At 54.8% G+C, this 14320-nt stretch overlaps 2 protein-coding genes across 2 annotated transcripts in view; one reads left to right on the forward strand and one right to left on the reverse strand.

The window, feature by feature from the left end:
- MATN4 (matrilin 4) overlaps positions 1–8435 on the reverse strand; it is a 26281-nt gene extending 17846 nt beyond the window's left edge. The window contains exons 1-2 of the mRNA XM_027745881.2: positions 8141–8435; positions 5077–5244 (exon numbers count right to left, since the gene is read on the reverse strand). The gene's annotated coding sequence lies outside the window, so the exon portion shown is untranslated. The remainder of the gene's footprint in view (positions 1–5076; positions 5245–8140) is intronic.
- RBPJL (recombination signal binding protein for immunoglobulin kappa J region like) overlaps positions 1–10333 on the forward strand; it is a 19102-nt gene extending 8769 nt beyond the window's left edge. The window contains exons 3-12 of the mRNA XM_027745882.1: positions 4279–4404; positions 6024–6094; positions 6347–6462; positions 7332–7506; positions 7865–8002; positions 8500–8609; positions 8705–8845; positions 9152–9307; positions 9535–9638; positions 10060–10333. Of these exons, the coding sequence (XP_027601683.1) occupies positions 4279–4404; positions 6024–6094; positions 6347–6462; positions 7332–7506; positions 7865–8002; positions 8500–8609; positions 8705–8845; positions 9152–9307; positions 9535–9638; positions 10060–10333 (1411 nt within the window). The remainder of the gene's footprint in view (positions 1–4278; positions 4405–6023; positions 6095–6346; positions 6463–7331; positions 7507–7864; positions 8003–8499; positions 8610–8704; positions 8846–9151; positions 9308–9534; positions 9639–10059) is intronic.
- Positions 10334–14320: the final 3987 nt, after the last annotated feature.

The raw sequence follows: 14320 nt of genomic DNA on the forward strand, positions 1-14320 counted from the left end.
GACCAAAAATATCAGATCCCTTCCTCTGCACACTGAGCTGGTGAAGCTCAGTGAACTGGAAAGCAGCAGGGCAGAGGGCAGTTTGCTTCTCCCAGTGCTCCTAAACTGCTTTTTCTGCCCCTGTGGTCACCCAGGGGTGCACACAGAGGAGGTGATGTGAGGACCAGGATATGTCCCACACAGGGAGCTGCGTTTCCCAGCTGGAGGCAGGACAAAACCCTGAGTGATGTCTCCACACTTGCTGCTGGGAAGGCGAGGGCTAATTTTTAGCTGTGGTGTTAAACATCAGCTCTCCTAAAATCAGTGATGTGACTGCAGGCTCCAGCCCTACCAAAGCCTCTCGGCGCCTGCCTGGGCTCCCCACGTGCCCACATGAAACAGCCCTTTGCAAGGTGGTCCAGCTGCGTGTCTCCCATAAAAAGCACACAGGGCACTCCTGCTTTTCTGCTGTGTTTCCCATGAGAGAAGGCACAGCAACATGGCCAGGGCTTGCAAATCCCCCCAGGTGCCCTGGGTCTTTCCCACCTCAAGCACCAGGGCAGAGCCACCCTAGAGATGCACCGCAAAGGCGCTCACACCCTCTCCTGGGGCACGTCCTGGCCTAAAGCAAAGGAAAAGCCTTGGTAAGTGATGCCAGGCTGAGCAGGGAGGGGGAAAGGCTTACAAAAATCGGTGTAGCAGAAAGGTGGTGGCTCCCCTCTTTCTCCCCCCCTTCCTTCCACATAATGCCCGACTGTGTGGAGAGCAGCTGAGCCCCAGCCAAGACCTCAGGCTCTGAAAAGGCAGCTTTTAGCCCGAGCTGTAAGAGCCCGGCCCGTGCAGAGCTGCAAACATGACGCTGAACTAACACTGCACTACAACCAAAGCATTTTAATGATTTAATATAATAAATGTCAGAAGGAGTGAATAATTCCCTGTAACCCTGAGGAGGCTGTAGGTGCCAGGGGGAGCCAAGTGGGTATATTGAGCTGCTTTAGCAATAGCCCTTTTACTCTCTGAAGGTAAATTTAAACCAGATGATGGATGCTGGGTGGTCGCCTCTGTGGGCAGAATGGTGAGCACTGTTCAGAAGTGCATCACTGAAACAATTTAGCCCCCAAATTTGAAAGGTAGTGGCTGCAGAGAAGGTACAAAGAAAAGAAAACCAAGTTTCCAGGTAGCTGTTCCCGCAGCTAGACATTAAGTCTGAAGAACTACAATCTGTTTACCTGCCGTTGGCATGCACTTTCCCACTTCAGCATGTGGGTAATTGTTCCAGAAGGCTCTTTAGTAGGCTGGGGGCAGTAACCCACGTGCCTCTGGAATTACGTACGGATGGCAGGGAGCAGTGATACCTGCACAAGCCTGGCCCTGCCCTAAGCCACTGCTGTGGGAGGCTCTGCAGAGCAGGCATTGCTGCTGGCCACTCTGTCAGCACATGTCTTAATCCACAGGGTTTGGCAATTTGCTCCTGAACACTCCCTGCTGCAGCCTGGCCTCGGTACCAGGCTGTTCCATACTCTGTGAATGGGTTAATGGCAGAAGCTCCCTCAGAACCCCCACAGGGAGACCCCAAGCTACATGGATGGGCACTGGTGAGCGTTTTGGTGCTGGTGGGTAACACTAACAGGGATGAAGCACGTGTCTCTGCAGCTGATACACAAGGACTCAAAGCTATACTCCTAATTTTACACAGAATGGATGATGAGACTCACCAGGAAAAAATTCACACACCCAGCCTGGTTCTTCCCTACTCTGTTGTCTTTGACAAACTGAGGGTGAAATGCTACTGAATGAAGCCAGCAAGGTTCAGTACTCATTTAACACTGTGTTGCATCAGTGTAAAAGAGTACCCAGGGTCAGGCCAATTTCCTTGATCCATTTCTACATTTATCCCAATCAGAATCAGTAGTTCTGTAAAAAAACAAACAAGCAAACAAACCCAAAACAAATCAAAACTTTTGCAGAGAGATTCCCAAAGGCTGCTTTTATATGAAGGGAAAAATAGCAAAGGCAGATGAAAGCTGAAATCACACCATTGCTTGGCAGCAGAGGAGTGAGACAGCTGCAGATTGCCATTATGGAAAAAGATGGAATAACTTTCTTACAGGATCTCTTTGGCTGTGCAGAGATATAAACTGTTCATTGGATGGAAAAGCTGGAGTGAAGCTTTTCAGCAAGACTAAGTAAACCACCCTGGAGCAGGCACGGGGGGGATACTGGTTGATAGAGCTGAGCTTCAATGTGCTGGAGCAAGAGTCTACCAGAATGGAGGGTTGGAGGGGACAGATACAGCCTTGGGAAAGGAGCCTCTCCTGCCCTGCCACGAGTGCTGTGGGGCGAGCTGGGGCTGAGCTCAGAGCCCTGTGCTGGCAGCAGCACCGGGGCTGCCACACGAGCAGAGCTGTGTGTGGAGTCTGTTCTGCAGTCAGGAATGGCCATAAAACATTCATTTTCCAAGCACAGAGCAGCAGCTAATGCTGTGAGTGACACTGGCAGTGGCTGTAAACCTGATTTTGGCAGAGCTCTGTTGATTTATGTTTGCTGGTGATCCAGCTCACACGTCTGGGATAAAGAACTGAGAACAAGGAGGGCAGGAGATTATCTTGCCCGTCTAGTCACCGAACAGAGCACATCTGTGGAGTGCAAAGCATCAGGTCCCCATGGGACTATCCAGAGAAGACACTGGGTAAATATTTGCTTGTATGGTAGATGTGTTTGTCTGCCACATAAAACAGTAGCTGTCGGCTCCATCCAAAGGTGGGAAAGCTGGAGCTGAAGTGATATGTGTTTAAAGTGAGTTGTACCATGGGTGCTAAAAGCTGTAAGGGGCACAGCCTTTTTAAAATACATATGTTGCACTGGGAAGGACAGAATTGGCAGGTGGACTCTTCTAAAAGGCTGCTTGGGTTGACTGCCTGCTGCTTCTCTCCCTGGGAGCTTGCTCTGACCTCTGAGGCCAGGACAGCTCACCACAGCCTGCCTTGGAGTGATGGCAGGACCAGACTTACCCATCTTCACACATCTGATCATTTATGTCCTCAACTGTTCTCCATTTCTAGCCCATTTAAGAGGAAGAGAGACTGTGTTTAATGGGAATGCTCCACTGCATACCTCTTGCAAGGTTTTCCCTGGATGTCTGTGGCTGATGCCCCCATCCTCACCACTTCTCCTCCAAGGCATCCCCCAGCACTGCCCATGGTCCCCAGATGCTCTCTCTCTGTGACTCCAGAATGTGTTTTCTGCTGTGCCTGGGGCTTCACAGCCTTCTCTGGCCACTGCTTTATCTCTGTCTCCGATATAAGGTTCAAGAACTTCTCATAACCAGCCAGGCTGGGTCCCCTTGGTTGGAGCAGTGTGCCCAGTGGCCACATCCCAAACATTGGCAAATGTGCCAAGGAGAGGCTCCTACCCAGGCAGCTCCCCTTCTCTCTCCTCTGATTTCCTCTTATCCAGCCAAATATTTTATCCCAGATTCAGAGATTGCTCTGATCCCAAACTGAGGGGGTTTAGGGGCTTTCAGTAGGGCAGGAGCTGGTGTTGTTCAGACGAGTGGTCTCACCTCTCTGAAGGCAAGTCAGCACCACAGAAGGTCTCCCCAGCTGACACCCCAGAGCTCTCCCCCCCTCCTTGCACCACCCAGTCCTTGCACACGTGTCCCAGCTGCCAGAGCAGGGCACCTTGTGCTTGGCCTCACCTCATCTCTCTCCAGCCGGTCAACACCCAACCTACTAAGTTAGCAGAGTTAAATGCTGGGTGCGTGGGAACGCCTTCTGGTTAATAGAGCAGAAACAATCAGCAAAACCACCGACTTCTTAGGTATCAGAGAAAAATGCAGCTCTTTTCACCCAACAGCCCTTGCAGAAGGCAACGAGCAGCTCACGTGGCAGCTCCTGGGCTGCACTCACAGCTCAGCAGCATCACTTCCCAACTCACCAAACAGCCATACAGCAACAAGCACTTTAGGTGGGAAAACAAATTAATACTCGATTAGAGCACTGCCACCATTGCCCAGGGCTGGAAGCCTTAGAAATGCGTGTTTCAGAGCTGTTTACATAACACAACACACATGCCCTGTGTGTGTTCGATGGCAGGTGAAGCAGTTATTCCATCATCCAGACTTTATATTTTTCAATACCAGCCCCAGTCTTAGAGCAGCTGAACTCCAAAGCTTTCCAATGGGAAAGCCTTTCCCTCATCAGGCTGGACACGGAGGGATCTCCGGGCTCCCTGCTTGGCACAGGGCTGGGCGAGGGGCCAGCTCTGGTGTCACAGTGCTGGGGCACTGCTGTCTTGTAGGTCCAACCCTTACCAAGCCAGCCTGCTGCGGGACGGCGTGCGGAGGTACCTGCAGCTGCCAGCAGACCAGACCGTGCTCATCCTGCACGCCAAGGTCGCACAGAAGTCGTACGGCAACGAAAAAAGGTGGGAGATTGTTCCAGCTCCTCCGACGACCACTTCCAAACCCAGCTGCCTAAAGCTCAACCCCAGCCTGGCTGGATTTCCCTGGTCCAAGCTGGAGAAGCATTCACTCATGACCTCACGATCCAAAGCCATCATTTAGCCTTCATGAACTGAATAAACTGAATAACACAAGGGAGATATTAGCCCCCACCTGCATCCATCCCAGTTAGACATTCCCAGGGGTTAGGTTCCTTCCATGAAGTGGTAAGGAAAGACAAAGTAAACTAAGCAAAGATACTATTCAAGTCTTAAGCCCCCAAGAATGAGAAGTTAATGTTTCAAGTGCCCTGTTAACTCTCATCTTAAAATCAGCAGGGACTGGGGCATTTCCATCAATGCCCATGGTCTCCAAAAACGCTGCTATTTTTGAAAATCCTTCCCACACTGCAAAAACACCTTGAGGTTCTGGCTTGAATCTCCAAAATTGCTACTCCTGGGCAGTGACATCAGATTGCAGCACTGCAATATAATTAATCCTCCATTAATCCTTGTGATATAAATACTCCTCCGTTATTATCGAGTGTGGAATAGCTATGAGGCGACAAGCTCAGCCTCTGAGGCATAACCACCCAGACCCCAGCCACCCCAGGAGACAGCTCTAGGATGGGCTGGCTATGCCTACAAAGTCCTCACCACATCCAGTCTTCTGCCAGGGGCTGCTGTTCCACAGGTAAAGATGTTATTTTGGGACTGAGTCTTCCAGCCAGGAGGGAGCCCTCTCATCACTGAGCCTTTGGGACAGCCTCTTTCCTCTGCTCCAGATCCTGTGCAAGGGATGAGCGTGACAATCAGATGCCAGGTCTGGAAAGGGAGAGAAAACCTGCTTAGAGCTCCCAGGTTAAAGTTGAAAGGTGCTGGTGCTGTTTTCCTTCACAGTGAGAGTCAGGGGCCCGTGCTGTGGATGATTTGTTTAAAGAAACACGTACCCAGGACTTTAGGGCTCCAAAATATCCAGCCCCCTGCACCAGGGTTCTCTCGGCTGGTGCTTTATCCAGCATCAATAGAGGATGAATTTGCACCATTCACCCAAGTGCAAAGACAGTGGAAACCCAAATAAAACACAGGAAAATAGGTTTCCAAACCCCTGGCTATAGTTTTATTTGCACTGGGCTCCAAAACTGGTTGTGAATACAAACTCTGTTTCCAACCCGCCAAAACTCCCACATGGCAGTCAGGCAGAGGCAGGGTCTGATCCCTCCTTGACTCTGGGGGGTGCAGAGGTCCCTGTCCTCCCGTCCTGGGGCCATCCTGTGGCTGCTGGGCTCATGGCCACCAGTGGCACCACCAGATGTGGCAGCTGCCCCAGGCTGGAGCCAGGCACTGGAGGCAGTGGGTGCAGGGCAGAGGCTGTGCCAGCTGCTGCAGCAGAGCCTGAAGCCTCCAACCAGCCCTGCCCACACCCCCAGCTGGGAGTCCCCAGCCCCTTGCTGAGCACCACGTACCTCTGGGGGCAGAGGGTTGCTCCCAGTGCCAGTGGGCCCCGGTGAAGGTCTCCACTCTCAGCACAGCCATCCCAACACCCCTGAGCACCTTTTCTGGGGGCTGAAGGACAGTGAGAAAATGCCCTCTTGCCTCTGCAGGTTTTTCTGCCCCCCACCTTGTGTTTACCTGAGCGGGCCAGGATGGAAGTTAAAACAGGAGCAGATAAAAGGTAAGTGCCAGGCAGGAGCCCTGGACTCTCCTCTCGCCCTTCCCATGCCATGGAGAGCTGCCCTCTGCCTCTGCAAAGGGAAGAGTGTCCCACTTTGTGTTATCTTTGCCCCCCCCCAAACTCCCTGTTCCCCCTCAAGGCTGAGCCTCCTGCAATCCAGACCCAGGGAGGGCTGAGCCTGGGTCACCTTCCATGCCAGGAAGAGCTGAGCCTGTGTGGGGTCTGGAGAGTCCTTCTCCTTGTCTCTTCCAGCCAGGGACCTGGGAGAGGCTGGATTTCGGGTGTGTGGGTACATGGGGCTGGACAGCATGGGCAGCAGCCTGATGGAGACCCAGAAGCTCAGCTTTGAGGAGCAGCCAGATGCAAAGGTAAAGCCTGTGGCTCTCTGGGGCTGGGGGGACCCTGTTCATGCAGGGGCTGGGCTGTCACCACCATCACCCCATGCCTTGGGATGTCACACGATCCCCATCCTCAGGGTGTTGCAGTCCTTCCTTCCAAACCACAGCTCCTCCCTCCTGCTCTGCCACTCTGTTGTGACATGTGCAGAAGTCCAGGCAGCTGGGCAGGCTCCCCACCTTCCAAATATCCCTATCTTTCTCTGGCACCATCTTTTCAGGCTGTCAGTTCTGTGGCAGTTTAGCTGCCAAAATCTGCCCAGCTCCCTCTGCCCTGCTCCCCTCTCCTGATGAGCAGCACTGCTGCTTGTTACAAAATGAAAGGCTGGTCCTTCATTTGTGGATAAACAGCTAAAAAAACCCAGTCGATCCCAAAGTTCAAAAGCTTCAGCAGAGCTCTGGCATCTTTTGATTGGAGGGGGAAAAAAGGAAAAAAAGCATTATTTGGGATCCCCGAAGAGCACAGGGTCTGAGCTAGGCCAGGAACCTCACAGAAAGAGCCTTTGTCCACAGTGCTTGCCTTGCTGCTAAGGCACAGCATATCAGCCAGGACGGGAGAAACCATAAACCCAGGGCGATTTCTCATGTTATGTGGGATAAATCACACGTGAACATTCATTTCCATAAGGAATTCTCTGATCCCAGTGTAAATAAAGCCTCCGCTGATCCCCAGCTCTTCATTCCACCTGTAATAACATCTCTGGTCGTTTCTCCCTTTGAATGAACCCGGGGCTCGTTGAAAGGGCACTATTATGTCCTTGTGGGGCGGTGAGGAGGGTGAGGAAGGCTGGTGGGGCGGGGCTGGGCTGGAGCTGCTGGCAGCCCCTCTCTGGCCCTGGCAGGGGTTCAGCTGTGCCAAGGCACTGTACATCTCGGACACGGACAAGCGCAAGCACTTCCGCCTGGTCCTGAGGCTCTTCTTCAGCAACGGGCAGGAGATTGGCACCTTCCACAGCAAGCTCATCAAGGTCATCTCCAAACCCTCACAGAAGAAGCAGTCACTGAAGAACACGGACCGTGCGTACAGGGCTGGCTCTGTGGGGAGGAAGGGGGGTGCCATCCCAGGGTGGGATGCTCTCTGAGTGCTCACAGCTTGGCTCTGGAGTGCTCCAGGCTGAACCCAAAGCCCATGGGAACCCTCAGTAGAGGATGTATCTGGGCACACTAATACCTCCTTTCCAAACAGTTCAGCCACCACAATGCGTAATGCCCTGATGCCAACGTGCTCCCAACATCGTGGCCTCGCCTTCCCTCACACACAGAAAAAGGGCAGCGGGGAGGGTGCTGGGTACCCCAGGAGCCAGGGCTTGTCCTCCCTTGCCTTGGCAGAAGCATCAGACCTGACAAGTACTCACTCAGCCACCTCTCCCCACAGTCTGCATCTCCTCGGGCTCCAAAGTCTCTCTCTTCAACCGCCTGCGCTCCCAGACCGTCAGCACCCGGTACCTGTCTGTGGAGGGGGGAGCCTTCATCGCCAGCGCCAGGCAGTGGGCAGCCTTCACCCTCCACCTGGGTGAGGACTCTGGGGGCCACTGATGCCAACCACGCCCAGGGCTGCCTGTCTCCAGCCCTGACTCTCCCCTTCTGCAAAGCCTGGGGGTAAAAGGGGTGGGAATTAGCTTGGGGATGTGGGAACCTGGCTCAGTCTCACCTCTGCCCGGTGCTCCTGCTGTGCCTCTGGAACCGATTCTATTTCCCGCTGGCACTGAGGGCAGCAAGAGCTGTACTGGTCTGGCAGTTCATAACTCCAAGCCAGTAACTTGCCTGGAAGAGGCCAGACCCCAGCAGCATCCCTGCCCGCACTGCCTCCAGCGGTGTCCCTGCGAGGTACCGCATCCCAGTGCCGCTCTCCTGGGGAGCACTGGTCTCTCCAAGCAGTGAGCACCTGCAGAGCAGAGAAAGCAGTAAGAAAGCACTGGGAGCACCGCCGGGCCTGTGCACAGCACGGCAGCCCGGGTTAACCTGCTCCCCGGCTGACCGGGGCACTGACTCTGCCTCTTTCCCGGCCAGCCGATGAGTGCTGCCCCCGGAGCGAGTTCCCCCTGCGGGAAGGGTATATCCGCTACGGCTCCGTGGTCCAGCTGGTCTGCACGGCCACCGGCGTCACACTGCCACCCCTGGTAAGCCTCCATCCCTGCGGCTGCCGGGCACACGGACCTGGCCGCTCCGTGGCTCCGAGGGACGGGTGCCACCGCCGGGATGCTGCCGCCCGCAGATCATCCGGAAGGTGATGAAGCAGTATGCCATGCTGGACGTGGACGAGCCCATCTCCCAGCTCCACAAGTGTGCCTTCCAGTTCCAAGGCAGCGACCGCATGTACCTGTGTCTCTCCACAGAGAAAGTTATCCAGTTCCAGGTATGGCACTGCAGGAGGGGTGAGGACCCACGGGGTGCTTTCCAAGCTTCTCTGTGTTGCTTCTGGCTGGGGAACTTGTCACTGGGAGAGTCTTGCATCCAAATTAGGGTCAGAATTGCTGCAAAGCCGTCTGCCTGCTTTGGTGGGGACATCATCACTGAGGTCTTTGCAAAGGCATCACCATCCCCATTTCCCAGTGAGCGAAAGCAGTCGCTTGCTGGAACCAAAACACCGGGGGCAGAAACCAGGCCTCCCAGTCCCCTGCTGTCCACACTGCAGTGTCTTTGGAGCTGTGACTCTCCGCAGGCATCTCCCTGCCCAAAGGAATCCAACCGGGAGCTGCTGAACGACGGCTCGTGCTGGACCATCATCAGCACGGAGACGGTGGAATACACCTTCAGCGAGAGCCTGGCCTGCGTCCGCGAGCCCGTCAGCCCCGTGCCCCTCATCGCTGCCCTGCAGGTGGGCACAGCCACACACTGCCCCCTCCTCTCTGTCACCTGCCTGTGTAGTGGCTCCTGCTCCTGAGCCCTTGCACCCATGCTTGGCATCTCCTGGTTTTGGGATGCTGTTGGACTACCCGGGAATGCTGCAGCGGGGTTGGGATGCGCAGGCAGAGCATCCTGTGGAAGAAGGAGTCTGGCTCATTCCACCACATAACACGCTGACACACACTCTGCCCACCACAGCTCACGGGCGGTGGGGACGTGGCCATGCTGGAGGTGCAGGGGGAGTATTTCCACACACACCTCAAGGTCTGGTTCGGAGATGTGGAAGCAGAGACGATGTACAGGTAACACAGCTGAGGGGGCCAGGGAGCAGGCAGGGAACAGCAGCTGGGTTTGGGCTGCACTGGGCAGCTCTGGGAGGGACACGTCTGCAGACCTTGGTAATGGGACACTTGCACTGCCCATCCTGTAGGACCAAGCACGAACACTGCTAGGAGAGGAGGGGACAAGTCTGGTGCCTGCTCTCTGCCCTGGCTGCAATCTGGGGACAGCAGTTGGGTGGGGGATGACAGGGACCTCAGGGAGCTGCAAACAACCAAGCAACCCTGATAGAGAGGAAGGAAAGCCTGGGGAGGAGAGAGGAAACTGGCTGGAGGCTTCACACTGAGGTCCAGGGTGGAGGAGAAGTGCTGGCTCGCTACCTGCTGCTCCTGCATGGGACCCTCCTTGATTAATGCACCTTTTCCTCTCCTGCACTGTTCCCAGGAGCCCCAAGTCCCTTGTGTGTGTTGTCCCTGATGTCTCTGCCTTTGGCAGTGACTGGAGGTGGCTGCGGTATCCCCTCACTGTCCCACTCCTGCTGATCAGGGATGATGGCCTCATCTACTCCAGCTCTTTCACATTCACCTACACCCCGGAGCAGAGCTGCATCCCAGGGCAGCAGGTCCTCTCAGATGTCCCCCAGGACTCAGACAAATTACTTGACAGCATCCATCAGGAGTTCACCAGGACTAACTTCCACCTCTTCATGCAGAGCTAGCAAGCTGGGTGGGCAGAGGCTTTGGGAACAGCCCTGAGCCCTCTTGGGGCACCCCGTCCAGGGGGTTGGGGAGAGGCCCTGAGCCCTGCCAGGGTGCCCCATCCTGGGCTTGGGGTGGCCCTGCCAAAGGGTCCTCCCCACTCATCAAACATCCACCATGTTCCTGTGATTTACTGACTTGTCTCTTTGCCACGGCAGCGTCTCGCCCTGCTGAGATCTCACATGAGAGCATCAATAAATCAGGCTTGAAGGACTCTTTACTGATGCAATTGCTTCTTTACTAACCTGCATGATTTACATCCACGCTGGCACAGAGCACCACAGCTCCCTCAGTGTCCTCAGTCCATATATTCAAAGGCCAGGAGGGACAGGGATACCGCATGAACACGACCTTAAGTGTTACTGATCCATACCAGGAATCCCTGCATCGCTGCTGTGCTTCTCATAATGAGGAGCTGCTTCCCAGCAGCCAAATACCCAGTACCAGATGTTTTGGTTTTTTTATTGGAGGCCCAAATGGGGTTATTTAAGAAGGAAAAGGGAAAAAGAGAAAAAAAAACCTGTGAAACCCAGCTCCTCCCTAGCTGGCGTGGCTCTACCGAGCTCTGTTGTTTTACACAGTTAGACAGACACAGAAATGCAGTGCTGGCATCAGCAGGAAACTGCTGATCTAGATGCCATAAAAAGCAGCCAGATTTCTTGGAGCCAGACCCAAATGTTATGCAGAGTGGGTCTTACAGCTTTATTTAGCCTTTAGATCTCTGTGGCATCCAGAGGCCCATGGTGTACCTGGAAACCCGCTGGTCTGGCAGTCCTGAGCTGGGGCTTGAAACAGCCCAACTGCCAGACCCACAGTGGTGCTCAACCCACTGACCTCAGGGCAGGGGAGTGAGGGAAGCACAGCACCCCATGACCCACAGCACCCCAGGAGGCTCACATGGGCATCCCTGGATGATCACCCGGCTTACCTGCATGTTTTGTGCGATCCAGCGCGTTTCAGATGCAGCAGTGCCACGAATGCAGTCCATCCTCAGGCTCCCCGTGTGCACCCCCTGCCACACTGTGTCTCCAGATGCTGAATTTGGGACTGCAGGGGATGGGTGGCCTCACACCACCCAGCAGGGAGGTGTTCAGTGATGCCTGGAGTCTTGGTCTCCTCCCTCTGCAGCTTGTGCGTGGTCCTGGCTCCCATAGGAATACAAGAGCTTGGGTCTCCAGGGTCCTAAGCCAGGGTTTCCCAAGGGACAGCACCTCCCTAAACTCCACCAGGACACAGGGTTTCTTCCCCAAAAAAGGAACCTCACAAAGGGCGGAAAAGCTGTTGGCAAACCGATCTCTGTGCATCTGGAGCTGCTGTGAAAAAGCTCTGGGACAATATCACAGCACATGCCAACAGCCAAGGGCTGGTGGAGGAGAGGGCTGGAGGACAGAGGAAGGGTAACCACGTGAAGATCCTCAGGGGTTTAAAAGCAAGCAAGTCCCTCGAGCAGGTGGCAAGTCCCAGTGTGCTCATTAGGAGTTGGGAGCAGTGGTACAAGACCATACTGCTCCTGGGAAATACTTGAGTATCTTATACAGGAGTGGGGGCAGCAGGGACTTCCCCTGTGTGGCTGCTGCTTGGGCCACCCCACTCTTACTCTTACCCCTGCACTCACCTCCCCAGCAAATCCACCCCAGCCCTAATGTAACTGAGGGTGAGATGCAAGAAAATACTTCAGTCAACCCAAACATTGGATCCCCCATATCTCCCCTGAAAGTGTTTCCTCCCCCATTTACTGAAAGAGCTGGAGGGCTGTGAAAGGATAGGGCCAAACCTTTTAGTTACTGCCTGCAGCCCACACAGGAGTGTCTGGAGCCCACGGGCTCCTCAGCCTGCTCCCTCCCTCAGAGGCCGGGGCATAATTCACATTTTATGAATGGAAAGCACCCTCAGCTATATTTAGCAGCAGCCTGGACCCGAAGGGCAGGAGGAGCACTGCCTGTTGACTTCAAGGGCTTGGAACAAGCCTGCCTTGTTATGTTTACAGCACAGTGCTTTGCTAGAGAGGCCAAGAAAGCACCGAGCGGCTCATTCTTGAAGGCTGATGGATTAAGCAAACGGCTGCAGTAATTCAAGCCACATGGGGAAAGGGGAGAGGCGGCGGCAGGAGGGCTGGAGGGGACTCGAGGGGCTCCTGCCTTCCCCCACCAGCCACGGGCTGCCTTAATCTGCCTTTCACAGCAGGTCCCACAGTGGAAACAGGAGCTTTGCAGCTCCTGGAGGAGGCACTTGCCTGCCACGAGGAACATATGCTCCACGTCGCGTGGCAGAGCTGGTAGCGTGGCAGAGCTGTTTATTTGCATAATCACTGATTAACACAAATGTCTCGGACAGGCGCCAGCCAGTTCCATGTTCTCGCTTGCGAGTCGGCAGCGCCTGTCCCTGATGGATCCTACCAGAGTCCAGCACGTGTTCAGGAAACATGGACCGTCCCCCTGGCGCTGGTGAGCTGGGCTGCCTGCAGAGCCCGTCTGGCAGCTCTTCTCTGTGCTCCTGAACTGTACACGGAGCTTTTCCCTGTCCCCAAGGCAGCCAGGAACACGGGTATAAAATCAAGCATGAAAAACCTTTGCATCACTCCAGGAGCTGGGGACTCAGGAAAAGCATCAAGTGCTTCAGGGGTGCTCAGGATAACCTCCATCATGTGCAGGCGTGGTGTTGCACAAGCATCCCCAGGTGATGGCGAGGCTCGAAGGCAATGGAGATCCCCTGCTCCCAGTATCCAGGGTGTAGCTGGGGCTTCCCGGCGCCCCATCACACCAAGGATCCACTTGAGGTCCCGGCAGTGAGCGTTACCTTCAAAAACATGCAGAAGAAAACAAAAGCTTGGCTTTTCCTCCAGGACACAACATCCCAGAGGAACATGAAGCCTGTCCCGGCTCTGTCTCCCTCCCTGCCCGGGCTGTGTGACACTGTGCTGCCCGTTTGGAAGAAGCTGCTGCCATCTAGTGAGCCCGGCCCGGCCCCAGCCCCGGCACACAGAGCACAGCCTCCAATCCACAGCCTCCAGCACCGACCCCCAGCCTGCTGAGCACTGCCACACTCATCACACCACCCGCATCCATCCTACAACAGCCCACGCTGCTCTGGGGAAGTGTCTGCATTCCCAGCCCCCCAGAACGGGGATGCTGCTCTGCCCAGCAGAGGGAAAGGTACAGAGAAAAAAAAACCTTTTTCTTGGAAACGTGGTGCCCCCGGGACTGAAGCCCAGGGCTGGTTCACTGCACAGACAGGGCTTGGCCAACAAGACTGAACCAAGGGGCCAATTACTGCATCATGAGCCATAAAATGTCCCCCCTACGAAGCCCCCACACTGGTCGAGCCCTGCCCACAGACCTCAATAGGGTCCCATTACCCTGAGCATCCCTTCAAGGGCACCAGTACACAGGGCTGAAGGTTTGGGCAGTGCCAGGAAACCCCGTGCTGACTTTATCCTTTTTCTGACAGAGCTATAAATTACCCAGCTGGGCATCAGGATGCAAAACTATGCTGGGGCCAAAATAAACCGAGTTGGGTTGCTGAGGAATTACAATTACCTGCTCAAGAGGCTTCCAGTGCATCAGGAACTCCTCAGGCATGAGGTCCTGCTAGCCAGACCTTAAAAGAAAGCCAAATAGCATTAAGGACAGAGTGAGCTGGAGACGCCCATGGGTGCCCATGTCACCAGCAGTGCCAGGAGCAGGTATTATTAGCCCCTGTCCTGAGATGGGCTGTTCAGGGGCAGAGACTGCCACGCTCCTGTGCCCACAGCCCTGGGCACTCAGCCCTGCCCACACAGCCAAAAAGCTTATGGAAAGTTAGGTTTCTTTTTTTCTGTGGGTTTTTTTCCTCAAAATGAGTCAAAAACAAGCTCATTCCTGGCAAGCTCTGGACTCCCTGCAGCTCAGGGAAGGACCAAGCCCAGGGGCCAGCAGTATCCCATCAGGCTGCATCACTGGACCACTGCC

The sequence above is a fragment of the Pipra filicauda genome, unplaced genomic scaffold (genome assembly GCF_003945595.2).
Source record: "Pipra filicauda isolate LSUMZ 115617 unplaced genomic scaffold, ASM394559v2 scaffold299_size895176_pilon, whole genome shotgun sequence".
Classification (NCBI taxonomy): domain Eukaryota; kingdom Metazoa; phylum Chordata; class Aves; order Passeriformes; family Pipridae; genus Pipra; species Pipra filicauda.